At 39.2% G+C, this 20,187-nt stretch overlaps 1 protein-coding gene and 1 long non-coding RNA gene across 16 annotated transcripts; one reads left to right on the top strand and one right to left on the bottom strand.

The window, feature by feature from the left end:
- Positions 1-235: 235 nt before the first annotated feature.
- LYSMD3 (LysM domain containing 3) lies at positions 236-6,645 on the bottom strand. The gene is made up of 2 exons (XM_013199122.3): positions 6,373-6,645; positions 236-4,555 (listed from the first exon to the last, which is right to left on the bottom strand). The coding sequence occupies exons 1-2, from the start codon at positions 6,643-6,645 to the stop codon at positions 3,902-3,904; spliced, it is 927 nt and encodes a 308-aa protein (XP_013054576.2). The 3' UTR covers positions 236-3,901.
- Positions 6,646-6,701: 56 nt separating this feature from the next.
- On the top strand, positions 6,702-18,629 carry LOC106047565 (uncharacterized). Of its 15 annotated transcripts, none has more exons than XR_007159294.2 (9): positions 6,724-7,611; positions 7,776-7,921; positions 11,410-11,529; positions 11,627-11,707; positions 13,579-13,728; positions 14,272-15,551; positions 15,941-16,050; positions 16,176-16,322; positions 17,092-18,629. It is a non-coding gene; the product is annotated as an uncharacterized lncRNA (long non-coding RNA). The 15 variants fall into 15 exon arrangements; XR_007159295.2 differs by having other exon boundaries at positions 6,725-7,611; positions 17,240-18,629; XR_007159293.2 differs by having other exon boundaries at positions 6,726-7,611; positions 16,176-17,406; positions 17,726-18,629.
- The last annotated feature ends 1,558 nt before the right edge of the window (positions 18,630-20,187 follow it).

Here is a 20,187-nt window from a genome sequence, read left to right as displayed (position 1 = left end):
TTATGGAACAGTTGGGCCTGTTTCTTTGATGAGTCATACAACTCTTCATCAGCTTTAAAAGGTGAACTATGGTTACCTGTCCCACAGAGGGAACCACACAAGTCTCAGGATAGATCTTTTGAGACCAATTTAACAATGGCAGATAAGGCCAAAGCTGAAGAGCAGCCAGAGTTCTAGGATTCACCTCTGAAATGAAATGGTAGAGAGACAAAACACTAACATAGGAAAACAGGTGTTTCTAACTGCTGAGAATTTATTGCAACACCATAACGCTGATAAAACTCAGGCTGTCCATTGGGTCTTAGCAAACTTTGGATTTGGGTAGACTTAAATTCAAATTCTGTCTTAACAGCACAGCAGAAAAATACTGGTATGTTGTACAAGAAGGCAGGCACTGCTTTTAGCTTCCAGCGTGCAGGGAGCTTGCCAGCTAAAAGCTTTGCTAGGAACTACCTGTCTAGCCAAGGCCAGTGGCTGTTTGGTGCTCAGCTGCTTACCAGCGCTAACCTGCGGCCAAAACCTTGATTTTTCATACCTATTTTTTTAATGCTCATTTCAGAGAACTAACAAGTTCTCGGAACTTTATACAGAAGAGTTCCAAGTTACACAAGACAGGCACAGGACAAACGTTTAAGTTACCAGTTATACTGCACCACATGTGAATGCTACAGGCAGCTTCTGCCAACAAAGTTAACTTGTTGGCCAAAGAGTAATTTAGATCACACAGAGAAACTAGCCAAAACAAATACGAGCAGTGGCCTCCTATAACAAATGCAAAATATAGAGTTAAGAATACACTGTATGTACCACTTTCACTGCAGTCTAAAATAAAATCTTTATTTTATGCATATTACTTATGTTCTTCTAAAAGTAGAGGAGCAAAAGTATTTTAAATAAAACTTGCATCCTCACTCAGGATTATTTCACAAAGTTATAGTTTGAACCTTTATAAAAACAGTTATACAAAGATTATTTCTGACAACATATTCCAAAATATAGGAGATTTAAAGCATTTAAAATTTCATATGATCCAACAGTGCAATATGCACTTAAATTTAAAACCAACTTCCAGACCAACAATGTGTTGTAATACAATTTACCATTCAGTTTGCTTTCTTTTTTTTTTTAAAGTCAATTTCTAAAAGACTGGTTTTACAATTAATTTACTATATCAGTTTTTAGTTCCATACAGAGCAGTTACCTAGTTTATTCAGAACTAATAGACGAGGACACAGTGCCAGTAACACATTGTACTTTGGAAAAAAACAGTACAAATCCCCATACCCTGCAAATAGAAAAGCCAGCTGATGCTTGTAGATTCCTACTGCCTGAAGTCCCATGATCTTGGAAAGAGACTTACTGTGTTTTCTCATAATGTTAATGTTCTACTTTAAAAATATGCTATGTGAAATATGCTACATAACAGTAAAAACATGCCAGGCTCTTGGTCAGAGTATAGTATTTTTCAGCAAAACTTTCCTTTTTTTTTTCCCTAATCAATGCTTACTATCACACCTTTAGCAACTGAGTGACAAAGCCACAGGCCTTAAAACACCATAAAAAGGCCAAAGAAGCCTGAGACACTAAAGAACCATTCAGCTCTAACACCACTGACAAAAGGATCTCTTCTCTTAAATATAAACAGCAGAGACCTTTCTGACCACATTAAACCACAATTGAAATTAAGTTCACTTCAAACATGATGGCAATTTAATTCCAGCCTGTTAACGTATGGATGGCAACTTAGGCTTATGTTGCGTATCACACTAGTTAATCTCTTGTTCTTAAACAATTTCCTAAGAAATGAAAGGATAAAGTTCCATAAACGGAGAGGGAATGATGGAGGAAGAGACAAACCAACAAATAAGCTAACAGCAAAAAATTGACCCATTAGGTACCAGGTCCCAGGCTTCGCAGACCACTGGCTACTTTGTCTTAACGTGCTAAAGTTCTGTTGTACAGACAAGAGCAAACCACCTCTTCCTAAAAGTTGGCTTGCTTTTAAACTTCTAGCCATAGAAGCTACATCACACTTGCCACCATAAATTATTTTGCAACTCAACTTTTCGCACAGCCTTACCCAGAACTGGCACTTGGACGGTCATGCTTGCGTTATTACCGTATTGTTTTCATGGAAATAAAATTTAAAAAGATCTTTGAAAACAAGCGGCACGCGAAACACGAAGTTCACACTCATTTAGAATGCCTCTTCTCATGTGGAAACAATGAGTAGCCACACTGCCTCCAGAGATATTACTTTGGTTGAAGGGTTCCACAGCCAGTAGCCACAGTTCACAGGTCCAACCGTGCATTCCCTTCAAGCTTTAGCCTATTTCAATCTACACTGAAAGTAAACCGATTCATGTTCATGCCCTTAGCATGCCAGTGAATAATATTTGCCCCATAATGGCAGAAGCCTTTACTTTCAAAATTCAAGTTGATAAAGCACTTTTGAATACTTCCTATAGTTAAAAAAAAAAAGTTGCTTTATCAGTCCCCCGTCCCCCCCCCCCCGCATATACTTGATCAAGACACTCAGAGGAGAGCTTTTAATAGTGTTTAAATTGAAAAGATAGTGATATTTTCCATTTCTAAGTCTTACGAAAGTCTGTTAGCTTCAGCTTTAGTAACAAGTATTACTTAAACAGCACAATAGAAACCTTATTCCACAAGGCAAATATAACAAAAGATTATAGGCAACATTTCATTTTTTATTTTATAATATTCAGAGCACACAAGTACCTCTTTACTTCTTTCTGTAGAAGTCTTTTTTTTTTTGTTAATTTTTCTCCTGTAGCATTTTCAGGTAGGGAAGAAAAGAAGTTTGTCCATGACATCGAGTGAAACAGTAAAGAACAGAGTGGTTGAAGAATATCAGCAAAAGAACAGTTTGAAGCTATGGCTGGTCTATTCTGCTGCAGCGCTAGGCTTCTTCCTAGCAGCCTCTGAACATCATATGAAGGTTTGCATGAAATTTCAGGAAGAAGCTGGCGTTTAAGGAACCCCAAGCAGTTCAATAGCTGCTGTCTGAAGAATTAGCTGCTCTTGAACTGCGATGTACTGGAGGAAGAAAAAGCCATAACCATAAAGACTAATGAAGCAGTCACAGCAAGGTGTCACACATCTTCACTTGTTTCTTCTCACATGCAGCTGACCAGAAGAGAATTGCAGTCCAGCCAAGTCAGCTTGCAGTAGAAGGATACCATGGAGAAGGATGTGAAGTTTCAAACAAAAGACTTTCTCAACTGGACTGTGTTGAAGGACAGTATGACGTACATAGGAACCAAAGTTATCCTCCTACCTATACTGAAAAGTAATAAAGAATGGGTCGACCACAGGCACAAGATTTGAAGACTCCAGCTTAAATATTAGCTACTGCCTCTTCCATAGACATCTAAGAAAAAGAGGACTTTATAGTGGCAGTTAATTATGGAATGACTGAGTTTTAAAAATTCTGTAAGAAAAATACAATTATAAGAATGTAGTCTTATCTGGTAACTGTAAACTTGATATTAAAATGTCAAATGTACTATGCACTCTATAAATACTTTAAGATATTTAAAAGATAGATATCCCCAAATGCCCATCTTAGGGCTGAAAAATGTACAGTGAGATTCCTTATGTGTTAGCTCAAACTACCTTTTTCACCTCGTCATTTATTAGAAAACACACACTATCAAAAAAGTGCAAAGCTTCAGAGACAATTTCATATCTTAATTTATATTCCTATCTTGCATCAAAGTCTTCTGCCTGAAGCACATTAACGGGCTTACATGATCCACGGAAATATCCGTGTGCTGGAACACTGCCCATAAAGGTAAATCATTAAGTATTTCTCTGTAAGTATTTCATCTGTGTAACAGATGCGTTTTGCATTTTGTGGTTTCCTCTTCATCTAACGCTATGTTATGTGTCTATGAATGACAGTTGCCTGGGGTTTTCGGTTGTAAGGCTGAAGGTCTCCTTGATTATCAACATTTATAATATTCGCAGGATTCATTCCATTTTCTATTTGTTTCTGATGCGGAGCTGCTGTGACAAAGGAATGGGCAGATTCCATTGTAGAATGGTGACTGACATCTGCTTTCACTAAAACTTCATAATATAGGAGATAAAAAACCGGAGTTATTATGCCAATGATCAACATAATCACTACAGCTGTCCACCACCCTATGCCCCAATCCGCTCCATAGTAAGGATCCTTGGATTTTTTAGTTTTACCATCAGTTTCAAAACAGACCTGTTGGGCTGCTAAGGCAGAAACAACTTCATTAAGGTTCTCTCTCTTCGTATCGTTGCACTTCACAATCTCTTCTATATCTCGATCCACTTCTTTTAAGAAGTTGCCAGCAGTCTCGTTCGCAGAGAATTTGTCAGAAGGTGATGTTTCCAGCACTTCTGGGGAACAGTGAGCCGGCCGAAGGACTGGCCTTCCTTTTGGAGAGGCATGTGTCTCGGTCAGTACACTGAACTTTTTCACGGGGATTTTGATAGACCTCAAGGCAAAAAAATCTTGATCGTTGATAAGGTTATTAACTCTCTTGATATCTGCGACCTAAAAATAAAAACAACAGTTTACATGTAAATAAGTTTAAAAGATCCATTGACCTGAAGCTGTTAAGAGTTCTAAATTCTTGAGAAACCAAATTCTCCACTTACAAAAGACAGGGATAACTGATACCAGTTTGAACAGGCTGAAGTAGGAAGAGGTTAAAAAGCAAACCTGAACAACGATAAGCAAGAAGGTATTACAAGCTAACAAACCCTCATGCTTCAGATGATGACTGAAAGTCAGGTACAGACAGTCCCTTAAAATGTATTAACCCATCATTGTCAACTATCCCTGTCAAATGAATGGGACTTCACCCCAGTGTTCTGCAAATGAAATAAATGGCTGTGAGTTCCTCATTAAATTCAAAACTTCTGAGTAAAGATTACAAATTACAAGCTTCCAATTCATCTAGCCACAGCTCTGTTTTGGAGATGATTCCTGCTTTTGAGTCCTCAGGTAGAAACAAAACGTAACTTAACACACTATAATCTTCCCTCATTTATAAATATTTATAAATAAAATTCCCTCATTCAATCAATTCCGTCAAAGTCAGCTCTCCCCTTTGCCTATTCTACCTCAAAACAAATTTAGTTTTGCTCTTAAGAGGTTCAGATCTTCACTCTCATAGGAAATATCTGTAAGGGTTTAACTGCCCTTGGAGAATGAGCAGCTTTATTTTGGTACAGTAACTGCTTCAATGTGGAAGGCACAGCCACAAACCTCACCATAATTAAGTACTTGGAAGTCAGTACTTTTTTGCAACACCTGAGAAGAACACAGAAATTGTGCCTGTTAAAGATACACAGTACCAGAGTTCAGATGCTTCTTATCCTCACTGGGATGACATCTACATCAGAAAAAAATCAAGGTAGTTAAGAGTAAGGTCTGAAACCCTCTTCCCTCTAACTGCTGCACATAAAACACAGATTTGGCCAGAAAAAGTTCGAACAATCAATGCCTACTGCCTCCACTAACCTCATAACATGGAAGTGTTATTTATTAACTATACCACACTAAGTCAGAGTAGGATGAAGGACTGCAAAACGCAGCATTTACCCCAGTGATCAGCACAAATTATGCTTTCTGCCTAAAGCCCCGCACCTCTCTCACATTACCCCTAAGTGCCCAAGAAAGCGCAGATCACTTCTCAGGTCTGAGCACTAGACGTGCACTTGAAGGGAACGGGCTCAAGTTGTGCCAGGGGAGGTTTAGGTTGGAAATTATGAGAAATTCCTTCTCAGAAAGAGCAGTCAGGCGTTGGGACGGGTTGTCCAGGGAGGTGGTGGCATCACTATCCCTGGGGGTGTCCAAGGAAAGGTTGGACGTGGTGCTTAGGGACATGGTTTAGTGGGTGACATTGGTGGTAGGGGGATGGTTGTACCAGATGGTCTTGGAGGGATACACTAATCTTAATGGTCTGGACAGATTTCCCCATGCTACAGCACACTCACAGCAATAAATATGTGGGCGATTTAGCTCTAAGAAAACCTGAAAAGCTTCAAGGAGAACTATACGTTTTTATTACTTTTTTCTCTCCTTAACGGGATTAAGGCTTCACACGAGCACTTCAGGTGGTTCAGCAACACCTCCGTCACAGCCAGCAGAAGCGACCACCGGCGTGATGCACTACGCTAACTTCCCCTGTACAGTGTGAAAATGCCATAAACAAAACCATGCGCTTACTTCTTATTTTCACCGAAAAACCTACAGAACTCAGAATCGCGGCGTGCTCTGCGGAGCCCAGACATGCCCAACACCCTCCGGGCTTTATTTCTCGGCTGTCCAAGGGCAGGGCGCTTCGCACCCCGGCCGGCACTCACCGAGCAGCAGAACTGCAGCGCGATGGCGTTCAGCGTGTCCCCTTCCTGGATGTCCCTCGTCAGCAGGACGATGTCGTCCGGCCGGTCCCTCGAGGCGCTCCGCCGCACCTTCTCCCGGCCCCGCGGCCGCAGCTCGAAGGCCTCGGCCTCCTCCTCCGGGCCCTCGCCCTCCGCCGCCACCGGGTGCGGGTAGGGGTAGGGGGGGTGGTGGTGGTGGTGGCCGCCGCCGGGGGGCTGCGACACGGCCGGGGGCTGCGTGGCTCTGCCGGCCATGCCCGCCGCTCCGCACCGGCCTCCCCGCGGGGCCAGGCCCGGCCCGGCCCCGCCGCCCGCACCGCCCCGGAAGGGGCAGGCCGCCATCCGGCGCTGGGGGGGAGCTGTCCTCCATTTTATAGCCGTCCGTCCTGCCCCCTCACACGGACACACGGACAGGAGAGGCGCCGTGCGTGGCCCTGAGGGAGGGGGTGACAACATGTCGTAGGGGTGACAGGGTCCTAGGGACAGCAACAGGGTCCTAGGGATAACAGGATCCTGTGGGTAGCAACAGGATTTTAGGGATAACAGGATGCCAGGGGTAACAACAGGATCCTACGGGTGACAGGATCCTGTGGAAAACATCAGGATCCTAGGGATACCAGGATCATAGGGATAACAAAAGGATCCTATGGATAACAGGATCCAACAGTAACAACAGGATCCTTGGGTTAACAGCAGGATTCGAGGGATAATAACAGGATCTTAGGGATAACGGCACCCTAGGGGTGACAAGATCCTACAGTAACAGCAGGATCCTAGGGACAACAGGATTCTAGAGATATCGACAGGATCGTAGGGATAACAGGATCCTACGGATAGCAAGACCCCACAGTAACAACAGGATCCTAGGGGTGACAGGATCCTAGAGATAACAGCGGGATCCTACAGATAACAGGATCGTAGGGATAGCAGTAGCACGTAGGGGCTCTGCCCAACAGGCTGAGCCTGCCTTTTATCTCTGCAAGCCCTTCTGTGGTGAAACGGGCAGGAGGCTGCACCGTGTTTGTGGCGGAAAGACAGCTCTTTTTGAGAGCCCTTTTTGGCTGTAGCAATTCCCTCCTCGTCTGCAGAGACTGCTGACGTGTCAGCCTTGCCTTGGATCTTAAGAGTGTTGTTGCTTATTCAGCTGCCTTCTGCTTTTTGGCCCTCCTCACCCTTCCTTCCTCAGGACATGTACTGCAGAGATGCAAGTGTGCAGCCTATGTAATAACATTTATATTCATGTATATAAATACTATATATATACACACATATCTCTGTATACGTTTATATATATATAAATTTCTCTCAGAAGAAACGAACCATAAATTAAATATTCTATATGCATTGCCTTCCCTAACAATCATACTAATTATTTGGTATTACAGGAAAGACCTGTTGCAGTTGGAGGACTTTCCGGTCTGACTAGGAAGTTCAATCTAGCAGAAGTTGCTTCAGACAAAGCCTTAGGAAGGCGTGTTTGATTACAGCAGGAGCAAGTACAGTATTTCTTACGAAAGCTGGCAGCTCTAAGGTTAGGCTGGGTGTGTTGAACAATTGACTGCATTATTGCTGAAGGGAAATGTGATTGTGAATCAAGTTCCTAAACAGATTAAATCTAAGCCTAAAAAACAAAGACAAACCACAGTAATCTTAATTAACTTTTTTCCTTTTTTTTTTTTTGCCTCGTTTTTTGAGCTTTTTTACATGATGTTTTCAGACTTTCTTGTACAACTAAAGAGGTTAGAAGTGTGCTTGGTATTAAAAAATGCAGAATTCTTTAATGACTTTTTTTTAGTTTTGAAAACTACATATTGTAAGTCTCAAGACATAAATGCAAAAGCTAACAATTATTTGGTTCCATGGAGCACCAAACACATTGCTCTCACAGAACTTGGAGAAGATTCAAGCCATATTTCCAGGCATTGTAAAATAAGCTGTCAAGGTATAATGTGTTTTTGTTTCTCAGTTTATTTTTTGAAAGTCAATATATGTTTTAATATCTACCTTAAAATTCTGATTTATTGTTGATGAAGAAAGGATCGGGTTAAATTATTTAAAGTATTCCTAAAGTGTCTAGGTACTCTCTAGCCAAATAGCATCAACAAAGAAAGCAGTACGTTTCCATATAGGTATTTTGTCAGGAGTAGAGAAGTTCTATGTTTTAAGTAAGAAACTTGCATGAAACAATATACTCTCATGTGCAGGTGAGCATACATGAAGAGTTGGCCAGGCAGGGCAGCTCTGATTGCTGTATTTTGTCAAGAAGCACGCAGTAGTGCCAAGCTGCTAACTCTCAGACAGGAAAATATTTCCAGCAGCAAGTTGGGCTAATTTGTGGACTTTATTGTTCTGCATTTATTGAAATGTTGCTGTTGATGCCACGTGTAATTAGAATTGCCCCAAACCAAAGTTTCTTACGTATCAGCAGAATATTTCTAAATAGTTCTGGAGCCTTACTAGGGATATTTTCTTTGCTAGGTATTTCTTGGGTCATCCCAGTCAGAGCCTGCTCAGAAGCAAGCTTTCTGTATTTATCATGGGTCAGACGCACAGCTCATGCTAATTAACGTAGCTGAACTGAAGGCCTTATGCACAGCCCTAAATAGAAGCTTCTGCGTATCAAGGATGAGCCAGGATTGTCAGATTACATGACAAATGTGTGTACATGCTGGTAGTGGTCCCAGGATGACTGTATGTATTTCTGGGGATGGTGGAACGTAAGCAGGTTAGATTTCCCACCAAAACCCATGCTGTATTTCCAGCAAGAGCAGTGTGCCTTGTTGAAGGTAACACGATTGAATTAATTTCCCATAAACCCTAAGCTTTCTCTTGGGATCCCAAGTTGCTAAAGAGTAATTATAACAAAGTGAATGAGAATTTGTCCATTGAGAGGTGTCGTGCCACATCTGGCAAAGAATACCTACGGCACCGATCCGTTCTGTTGTGTTTTTTAAAGGAAGCTTTCAGTAGTAGGAATGAAGTGACTGTAGCTGTCTGTAGCTGGGAAACTGATGACTCAACCCCTATTCATGCTGTTGAAAGACTGTTTTATGAGGCTCGTTAGAGCAGTGGGTGGACCTGGAGAGGAGTGTGAAGGCAGACTTCATACCCACTGATGCCTACAGCAGTGTCTGATGATTGTCCCTTCATACGCCGGTACGGGCATATCCTTGTGGAGGTTTTCTTTAATCTTTGGGTGGTGGGGCTACAAAAAAGGTCAGCGCAGGGAATTTCACCATTTCTTTTATCTAAAGAGGTGTACCATCAGGTCAAAAAAGAACTGCTGAAGCAGCACTCTGCCTTAGAGGGGGAAAGAAAGTCCTGGAGTTTGGGTTGACCCTGGTACACCCCCGTGTGTAACCATTTGTAACTGGTGACATTTTCCCATCAATAACAAAAGGGTATATTCCAAACTTGACGAACAAGACTGTAGCTGCATAGCTCCCATGAATGCTAATGGGAACACGGCCTTTCTCCGTCCCCATGTAAGTTGCTTTGCATATCCTAATAGCGCATTCTCAATGAGCAGCAGGGTCAGTGTTAATCACTCTGTGGCATTCCAGGAGCAGCCACAGGGATCTCTACCACATTCCCGTTGGTCATTCTGCACCCAGCGTGTCTTAATCACAGTTAGGCACTTAGGTGTACACGTAGGGATATTAAAAGTATTTTAAGGAAATTGTAAAAGGGAGCTATACAGAACATGTTGGAGGGCTCATGTGGCTTCCAGGTTATATTTAATCAAAAAAAAATATCTGCCTGGAGATGGCATTCATGTAATGTCCCACCACTGTTTTTGTAAGTCTTTATATATTGTAACTTTCTGTGGTTCAAGGGCATGGGGCTGGATTTACCTTCAGATGGCTAGCACCAGGTATCTAAATGCATGTTTTAGTTACTTCAATGAAATTATAAGCTATGAATCATCAAAAGATTCACACAGAGAAATATATACAGCCTTTGTCTGTCTCTGCTTCCCTATGTGGTGCCTGGGAGTTGTACTAAAATCATAGGGAATAGTTAAGTCACGGTAGATCTGTAGCTTCAGTAGAGTCCAAGATGTGTAAAGTGCAAGAAGAGGAGCTATTTAAGAACTACAGAGTTACATAGAAAGTAGGTGGTGCTGGGTCGGCAGAGATTTGTGGAGTAGTCTGTTCTCCAGTGGGAATATTTGCATATATACATTTAATTATATTAGCGTTAAAATCCGGGCCTCGGTTCTCAAAATTTGAAGAAACCCTTTTTAATCAACAAGGTTCAGACAACTTCACTGAAATATCGGTTAAAAGAATCAAACTGCAAAATTTAATCAGCACTGTCACAGTTTCAATAAGAATAAATGGTAATTAATAACATTTTCTTAAATCTGTTGTTTCCTTATTTCATATTTAATGTATTTGTTGCTTCCCTTTAGTTACTCAGCCTGCATTGCTTACTTTTTAATTTTTATATAAGTATGTATTCATAATAGAAATATGCTGTGCACCTTCCGTAACACAGCCAGTAGGGTGCATTGCTTGTCTGACACTTATTTATCAAAAATCTCTAAAGAACTGTACTTGCATCTAGTTTACACTTTACTTTGCTCAGCTTAGGTATCCTCTGAATAACAAAATCTAGTGAAACCAGTCAGTAACAGCGAAGGCAGCGAGCAAAATGGAGTATAGACTTTTGAATATTTATTTCACATTATCCACAGACAGATTTTCCTATCAGATTCTGAATTCCTACTCATTTATCCATAGTGATGAATAAGAGTTTCTGTAGTGTGATAACTTATGTATTTTTTTAAAGATTGTCATAGATTACTTCCAATTTTAGCTCTGAATCAGCAGATAAGTCCAGGAATAGCTTTTACTTTTTGAGCTGTCTTCCTTGAGTAAATTTAGAAACCCTTGCAGTGTGCAGCTTATTTTTTCTCAGAAAGAATTTTTGTATTGTACTCAACTCTTTCCTTCATATTTTTTAAATGAATTTAACATTATGAGCTCGTTAACTTTTGTTTCCTGCTTTCTCTAGCTCTCAGTTTTTAGGAATTTGATTTGATTCCATCCTCCCTGGGTTTCAGCATCTTTACTAGTGTGGACACCAGAACTTAACACAGTTTAAAATATCTATCCATTAGTGCTATGTACAAAGGTAAAAGGTTCCTCCCCATTTCCCCACAACTACTTGTTGCTAATCTGCTGTTGATACAGCCAAAGATCACACTAATTCTATTTTTTCTTTCTTACAGCATCACACTGGACACTTAAAGTGAGATGCTTTTCTGCTAGAATTCCTGCATAAGAAAATGATCCAGGAGGCCATTCGTAAGGTATAACCTACATTTTGGTTTTGAAAGTATTCAGTAGTGTTAGCATGACTTGGTTTTATGGGACCAGTTTACCAGGTGAACCATACCACTGTAATACTGTAATTTCCTTTCTGCTGATACCAACATCACAAACATCCAATTGTCATTTTTACATGTACATGAAGATAGTGCTGAGGAGCAGCAGATCTCTTTGTGGTCCTTGTTGAGCTACATAATAGAAGTATTTTCATTTCTTAGAAAGGAAATTTGTATTTTGTTCATAATATCTTAATGAAGAATGCTTTTCGACAGCTACCAGCTAATTTTTAATTCATTTAACAACATTGTGCTATTTCCTAGCATTGTGCTATGTCTGTGAAGTGTAGCAATGTGATTATAAAACAAGTCCTCCAACTGTTCAGCTCTGTTACATGAGCATAATTACTGTCATCCAAATTTATAATCTCTCAGAATTAACCAAAATTGCGTTATTGGAATAGAATCACATTTTTCTTTTATTCCTTTCTCTTACCGTATGTAAGTGAATTTTCACATTAGCCTTTACATTATTCTGTCTAGGTTTGCTGTCAGTCTGTCTGACATTCTGTTACTGTAACAGTCCACATTCTCTTTCTGATAGGTGGGAGACCAACACTCTTAGTTCTTCCCATAACATATTAGAAGATACTAAAAAAACAGCAGTGAGCAAACAGTCTTTGTAGCTGAGCATTTTAGAATTCTTCAAATGAAACGTACACAGATCAGCTAACTTTGGGAAAAAAAAACATTTTTCCTAAGAAAATGTAGTTCATCCCAAGGGATAAAACACCGCAATGGATGATTAGAGTAGGTATTTGACTTGCATTCAATCATTTAGCATTTAGTCACCATTTCTACAGTCTTTGTCTTTGCTATGATTTCCTTTCTTCCCCGTGTAGCTTATTTCACATACATTTTGCATTTCTAAAAATATATTTAACTTTCAAGTGGCAGCACTGAAAATCAGTTCAGATAGTCAGAACCAAGTTAAGAGGAGGAGGTGTACTCTTAAGGAATACTCTTTGCCAGTTAGAGAAACAGATGTATGGGAAAATTCTCAAATTGCCACTTATATTTATTGTCTAAATGTCCTTTTGTATCTTTGGAAATGAGTGTTACAGACTTTAAAAATACTGTTATTAAACTTGTCATTATTTTCCCAACCCAGTGTTTTTCCCTTATATTTTTAATCTTCTGTAATTTATACAGTCCAAGTTACAATGTCTGTTCTACAGTCTTCTTTTTCATAACCATTGTTTTTTTAACAATTATGTTTCTGACTGAATTTTTGCCACACTTTGCACCAAGACACATGCTAAAACACATTTTGTTCTTGATTGTAGAACACTGACTTTCTGTCACTCTGCTAAACTCTTCTTAATTTTGGAAATAAAAAGCTTAGGGATTTTGAGGCAGTTTTGATACTCCACGGGAAGGAGTTGAATATGATACGGTATTTTTTGAACACTGGGTTTTCAGCTGTGGCTTCCTTGGTGCTGGTAAATAGCCTAACCATTGACACTGCTGTGTGGATAGGACTCTATTGATACGTATTTATTCCCCTGTTACAAGCCCACAAGCACAGGCAGTTTTTCTGCAGATTTATTCTGTATTGGTACATAGCTACCTACAGCTGCAACTGAGAAAAGCTTTCATTGGCAAGCAGTCCTTTGATTTTATTCCACAGAGTGAGAAAGTGCCTTTATGCAGGCCCTGATACATCAGCGCAATCCAGTCAACTATGCGGGCTTTTCTTCTGCCCTGTACTGTTCTTCCCACATAAAGCCAGGCCTATAAGCAAGTAAGGGAGTTGTCTGGAAAACCCTAGCATTACTTTCATCCTTTGTTTTAAGCTCCTCATGACTGGAACAGTGTGGGGTAAGCCACACAGCTTTTGCAGAAGGAAGACCGAATATTAGAAAGGAGTTGGAGCAGGAGAAGGGAGACTTGATCTCATGAAGAAGGATCTAATTCAGTCTTGAAAAGCTTTAATATACTAACAGGTATGGCATTCACAGCCTGATATATTGATAAATATTTGTAATGTGTCGTTAAGGTGCTTCAGTTTTCCCCTGTAATGGTATATTAGTGTAAAGTAAACTGTTCAATTATACTCTCTGGTCCTGATATTAATAATAGTAATTATACTGCAACTTAACTTCTTGCTATGCTTCTTTTTTCACATTTTCATCATAAAGTTGATAACAAATTTAAATGTCATGTGCTACAGCAATCTGTAGTCTAGAATGCTTAGTTGTGCTTTTCATTCAAGATATATTGTTTTCAGCTTTGCCTTTATCAGTCATTATTAGATAAGAATTGATGCTAATTTAATATATTTTTACCATACTTTAATGTATAACAACTATTAAAGTAATTCTAAAATAAATCATCCCATTCAACTTTTTAAGCATTTAAGATATGGTTACAGACGTCCCATTTATGATGTAAATTAAAGGAGTGCTCTAATAGACATAGAAACATTTTATCGGGGGGCATTTTCATGAATTTTAAAACAGATTCCCTTCGCCCGTGTTTTCTTACAGCTTTTGTCCTTCCATTCGATTCAGCTTCTATACGAGACATCAGAATGTGTCAAAAACCTTTAAGTTCTTTCACTGAGTATCGGGCATGTTAATGCAAATACATTAGGAGTAATCCCCCCGTAAGGAGAGACAGTAACGTAGCCCACACGACATCAGTAAAGTGTTTACAAGGTATTAATAAGCCTACTGTGACAAGATGTATTTAATGGGAAGCAACAAGGAATTTGTTTTATTAGTTTTCCTCCACCCTCTAGTAATAAATCTTAAAAGCTTCAATATTGATTCAATGAAATGAATGGCTGAATCCTTCTGGAGAGGCTCTGACAAGTGGACAAATGCTTCCATGGTTACATTGTGCTATGCAGTATGGTTACTGAGCTTTGTTGGTTTCCTCCCTCTGCCATTGAAGTAAAATAACAAACCACAGGGAAGCACCACACATGGTGGGCAGAAACTGGAAGCAACTTTAAAAGATCAAGCTAGCTGATCTTATACAGATTTTGAACAATATTGTTTTTGTTGATTTATACTGTATACCCGAGACATGCATTTCAGTATTCTCTCTTTCGTGTATCTCATTCTCACTGAGCCTTTTTATTGCTTGTCTGCACTGCTTCCAACTTTTGATGTTTTTGATAAATTAAATGGCTATGTGGGAGTGTGTTTCATAACAGTGTTAAATGGATTATGTTTTTCTAGGAATATTTTTGTATCAAGTGATGTTGCTGCATCACTGCATAGACTCCTGCAATACCTAGATGTGGAATAAAAAATCACATATAGGACTTAGATGCAAGTTGTTTAGGGTGCTTTAGAGTATAGCATAATTAAGATGTTTGCTTTTCCATCTTGTGTCTTTTGTACTCAAATTTCAGGTGTCAGAGGGAAGAGGATGATAATATATAAGTAACTTCATAGTTTTAAAGAAATAATTTTAAGGAAAGAATAAGAAATAATGGCAGATAGTTATTTCATTAACTTAAAAATGTTGCAGATCAAGCATTACATTTAGAGAAAGAAATCCTGAAGGCCTTGGATGTTGCTCAGGACAAACTTAAAGGACATTTAAGGAGAGTAGTTGCACCTTTTCCCCTTGCAGACCAACTCTGAAAAGAGTGAGTTTTGTCCTCTGTCTTACCAGTTGATGTGTTGTATTTTTTTTCTTCTGTATGCCTGAGAGTCCCCAGGATCACTCCAAGCTTTAGAATGCTAAGATGTTGCAGTGCTCCTTTGCAGACACCATTTTACAGCCATGTTGGATGGCAGGATTTCCACAGCCAGTAAGACAAATTCATAGAGCTGTAGGATAGTTCTGGCCTTATTGCTTTCCTTTGGAAGCTTACATTTATTCATTATTATACATATATAAACATACATATATATAAAACATACATATATAATCATACATTATGGTACATTTATTACACATTTATTCAAGTAATATCCCTTTGGTCTCAAGGGGGAAAAGTAAGCCACAAATGAGAAAACACTTAAAGTTTTCACTTAAAGAATTTCAGAAAAAAAGAGAATCAACTCTCAAGTCAAAAAATGTAAATTATTTGTGTTTCCAAGTAGGGTTTTCTCTTTATTTGAACGGAAGAAAAAATACGTATCAGGAATTGGGAAGGTCAGTCAGGAGCTGGAAACCTTTTTGCTTTTTTTTAATTAGACTGAAATACTTTTGGAGGACTCCGAAACTAAGAGCAATACAGATAAAAGAGCTTATGGACAGTTTTTAGTATTTTTGCTGTGCTTTATCTTCGGAACAATGCAATTCTGGTAAGCATTGTTTTTCAATTTCAGTCTAGTGTTTTACATGCTCTCAAGTTGTGCATTTTCAGTAATTTGATGGATATTTTATGAGAAAGCTTCTGACTTGTTGCATACTATCTACATTGTCTGAGGCGTGCTGCAAATGAGGAAGTGGACACACTTCATTTGAAGAAACAAGACTGCAACTTTATTTAGCAACAATAACGGCACAAGAAGAGCAGGCAGACAACCCATGCCAAGTCCTCATCTTACTGTTTCTCCATGTGACCTACAAGCCAGTAAGCTGCCACTGGGGTTTGAAAGGAGCCACTGAGCTTTGTAAGACCAAGCGATGTCTTCAGAGATGGCATTCTCTTTGTGTCCTAACATAAATTGTGTCAGAATTGCATGCTGCAACTTTGATCAACCAAATCTGGGATGCGTTAAGTAGAAACAAAGGGCTTAGTTTCTCATTATTAGTTCAATGTTTTACACTTGAACATATTTATAGTAATGTTTCCTTAAAAGTCATCTCATTTTTTGTGAGTCTTGTCAAATACATAGGCAAGTTCAATAATAAAAGGTCATGATTAGGTGAATAACATTTCTGTTATAAATTGTGTTAAAATGTAGCAACTTCCCATGAACAGATGCCATGGAACATTTACTGTTCTTTCATGATATTAGGAATATTTTTTTCTTTTTTTTTCTTCAGTTAAAATCTCTTTTTAAACATTAATATCAGTGTACTCTGCCAGTATATTAGAAAGGAGCAGTACAGTGAATAGGTTAACCTTTGCCTAACTAATCGCAGGAAGGTGATTTAAATTTTTGTCAAAAGAATAAGAGCACAGTCCACTTAGAAGTTCTCATTTTTCTTTGTCTTAAATCCTGGACATCTCCAGAACACAGAGGATCAAAACCTGAATTTATTTATAACCATCTGCACATTCATCAGTCAGGCATTAACTACTGAGGCAGAAACATCACACTCAAACTTAGTCATGCAGTATCCTCTATTTGTATTTGTTTACTTTGTGCTTTTTCATGGATGTGTTTATTCATCAGGAAACTTCCCAGTAAATATTTTAATGTTAAAGCATTCCCAGCCCACGAAGAAGGACATGCAGCAGTTCAGTAAAGAGAGCAGTGCGAGTATTTGGTACTTCTAACCAGGCATCAGGTGATACCTGACCGTGGTTGTGCATTTCCTCAGGGTGGGGATAGCTGGAAAGGACTCTTCAGAGAGCGCAGCTGAGAAGAGGAAATTAATCAGAAATCTCATTTTAAATCTTGAAGAACAGAAAACACAAGTGTGATCCTAAGCTGCTATGGGATAGTGGTCAGAAGCTTGATAAACAGACTAGTCAGCCTCTCAGACAGGTGAGCACACCTCTTTAGTAGGAGTCTCAGTCAGTTATGCCCTGTCCCACAGCATGACTTGAAGCATAGTTCCCTGGAGACTAAGCTACCACAGTCATGTTCTGTATTTCTGGCTGCTGTTTCTTTCAACACTGCAGTTAGATCTGCTTCCTGCTGTAAATCACACTGAGAGGAAGTAATCACACAAGGAATGCATCCTAGACATCAGCCAACCAAACAGTTATCCATATGGAATCAAATATGAAATGACAACCACACAGGGAAGAATTTAAGTGCTTGTGGTGGTCCGTGATATTCTTAATAATAGTCTCTCTTGCAGGAATCCATTTGAAAGAGACTTACTACCATGAACTATTGTTCAAAGAAAATCCTCTTTCTTAAAAACAAAAACAAAACAACAAACAAACAAAAAAGGCATTTCTTACAAGAACATCGTTTGTATCTTGCCAATTACTTTGTGAAGAGAGGAGCAAGATCAGCCCGTTCTACCAATACACTAGAACTAATCGGAACAGCATCTGATGGATGTTAGGTATTCTTGAAATGCTCCACTGTATTGCAAGTGATTCATTAATAAACAGTCAAAATGTAAAGTTAACTTGTGTCTGATGTATCTTAATTCAGGATTGATCTGTGAAAGACCTCTGCACATGCCTATGTTCCTCATTCAGAGTAGTTCAGTCTGCTTCAGCTGCAGTACCAGGAAAGGTAAAAGACAGAGCAATGTCTGTGCAGGATTAACATTTCAAAATTCTCAGGATTTACTTGTTTGCTACTTATGTCCAAATAAGTATTTGGCCCAGAATTTTGAAGTTTGGAAGCCTAACTCAGGTGAAAGCAAAACTTTATTATACAGTGAAAAAAAAATTAACAGTTGAGAAGCATTAATGATATCTCAGTTTTGTGGCATTTAGAGATATTCAGCAAACTTTACTATCAGCGCTTATTTTTGCTAATAGTGTATAAAGATTGCAATACTGTGGCTGAAAGCCAAATGGCCTTCATATTCACACAACACAGAAATCTGCTTTATAAATAGAAACAAAAATGTAAACAAGAAGAGAAAATGCTCCCTTCTGAAGCCCTTTGTTTTCAGTTTTTTCTTCTTGCTCCTTTAAGTCCAACTTTCCTTCTCAGGGATTTGTTTCTTCTTTTAACTCCCTCTTCACTGATCTTTCCTTTCAGATGATGCCAATGAAGGGAAAAGGCAAGATTTCAAAACAAACAAACAAACTGGAGTCTATTGATTCTATTGCTGCTGCTTTCAATATTGGTTTACCCACAGCAGAGCCATTTTTAACGTGCCGAGTTTTAATGAATTCCAACCAAAGGAAATCCAAACAAATAAAGAATTGAGGGGTGTACTTAGTACACCTTATTTACTGCTTTTATTGAAAAGAGAAGTTAAGGCTGACCTGAAGGCATAGTTCTGTGCAATGCCAGATCTATTGTGGGTCCAAAACCAGGCCCAATTGTTTATTCCTGACATTTGTAAGGGGTGAGAGTGCTGTGTGGGCAGCATGCTGAGTTGTTCCAAGTGCGTGCAGAGTGTCCCATGTCAATCATCAATAACCTTCCAGCTGGGTGAGGAGCACCGCAGACAAAATCCCATGGGCGCTGTCTTACGCTGGTGTGCAACAAAGGGAAGCATAGGTCTCTGGAGTGGTGTGCTGAAAATAAAATTTAAAAAGTAATCAGGAATTCCTTCGGGATCTAGAGAAAACACAGAGTACTGAGAATTGAGTGGAGAGAGTAGTACAGTCGTTTCAGATCAGAGTGCAGTTTTGTTGAAAATCTCCTGAAAGTTACTGTGAAACTACTCCTGTGAGTTAGCGAGCCCAACTTGAGTTCTCAGCCTCTTCCTGTGTTTTCTATCTCAATAATTAGAAACATTTAATGTTCACTGCTCTGCTGTAATTGAGGACTGATGGCTATTAAGTCAATCCCTCTGATACCGGGCAGCTGGATAGCTGCTCGTGAGAGCCAAACTGAACGTAGGGTCACTTTGCTTCCCACAGAAACTGTAAGACAAAGGACAGCGTGAAATAATTCAGGCTGAAACAACGTAATAGAACAATAGAAACAACTGGAAATTTTTTGTGGTGTTAATATCTAATTTTGTTTTTGTAAATTAATTCATCTGTGCTTCTGTGTTACTGTACAGATTTTTATCTTTCAATGTTCATTTGCATACAGAGTACAGAGATCCATCTTACCTAACATCACATAATTTAATTATCCAAAAGTCTCAGTGCCCAGTCAAAGACCGTTACGTACTTTCCCTGTTTAGTCAGGGGAGATAAACAAGCACTTCTTGGAGGCAGCGTATTCCATCCTGCTATGTGACTAGGTGAGACTAAGTGGCTGCTGTTGGCAGGAAGGCTTTATACTTTCAAGCATTTCTAAGTTTAGTTCTATAAGATAAATACTTCTTGAGGTCTTTGAGCCTTTTACAAAGCAATTGCTGAAACCTCTCATCATTCTCTGACATCTTCTTTGTCTTTTCCAGTTTACTCACATTATTCCTGAATTATGAAATACACAACTTGACACGGTATTGGCATAATGACCAGACTAATTCTATCAGGAGGCCTGCAGTCTTTTAGATCCTTATCTTTTGTTGTTGTTGTTGTTCGTAATACTACTGCACAGTACTGCTTCTTTGCATATGCAAAAATTATATTAGCTTTACCAAAATCACTGCTTCCAAGGATACATCTAGTTCTTGCTCTGTATCACTGTGATATTTTTTCTGTATACTCCATGTACTCTAAATAAGCT

This window comes from Anser cygnoides, chromosome Z, assembly GCF_040182565.1.
Source record: "Anser cygnoides isolate HZ-2024a breed goose chromosome Z, Taihu_goose_T2T_genome, whole genome shotgun sequence".
Taxonomy (NCBI): Eukaryota; Metazoa; Chordata; class Aves; order Anseriformes; family Anatidae; genus Anser; species Anser cygnoides.
This window is presented reverse-complemented; position numbering and strand designations above follow the sequence as displayed.

Coding starts and splice junctions, on each gene's coding strand:
- LYSMD3 (XM_013199122.3), bottom strand. CDS start 6,645: ATGGCCGGCAGAGCCACGCAGCCCCCGGCCGTGTCGCAGCCCCCCGGC. Junction 4,556..6,372: donor CGCTGCAGTTCTGCTGCTCG/GTGAGTGCCGGC, acceptor TTTTATTTTTAG/GTCGCAGATATCAAGAGAGT.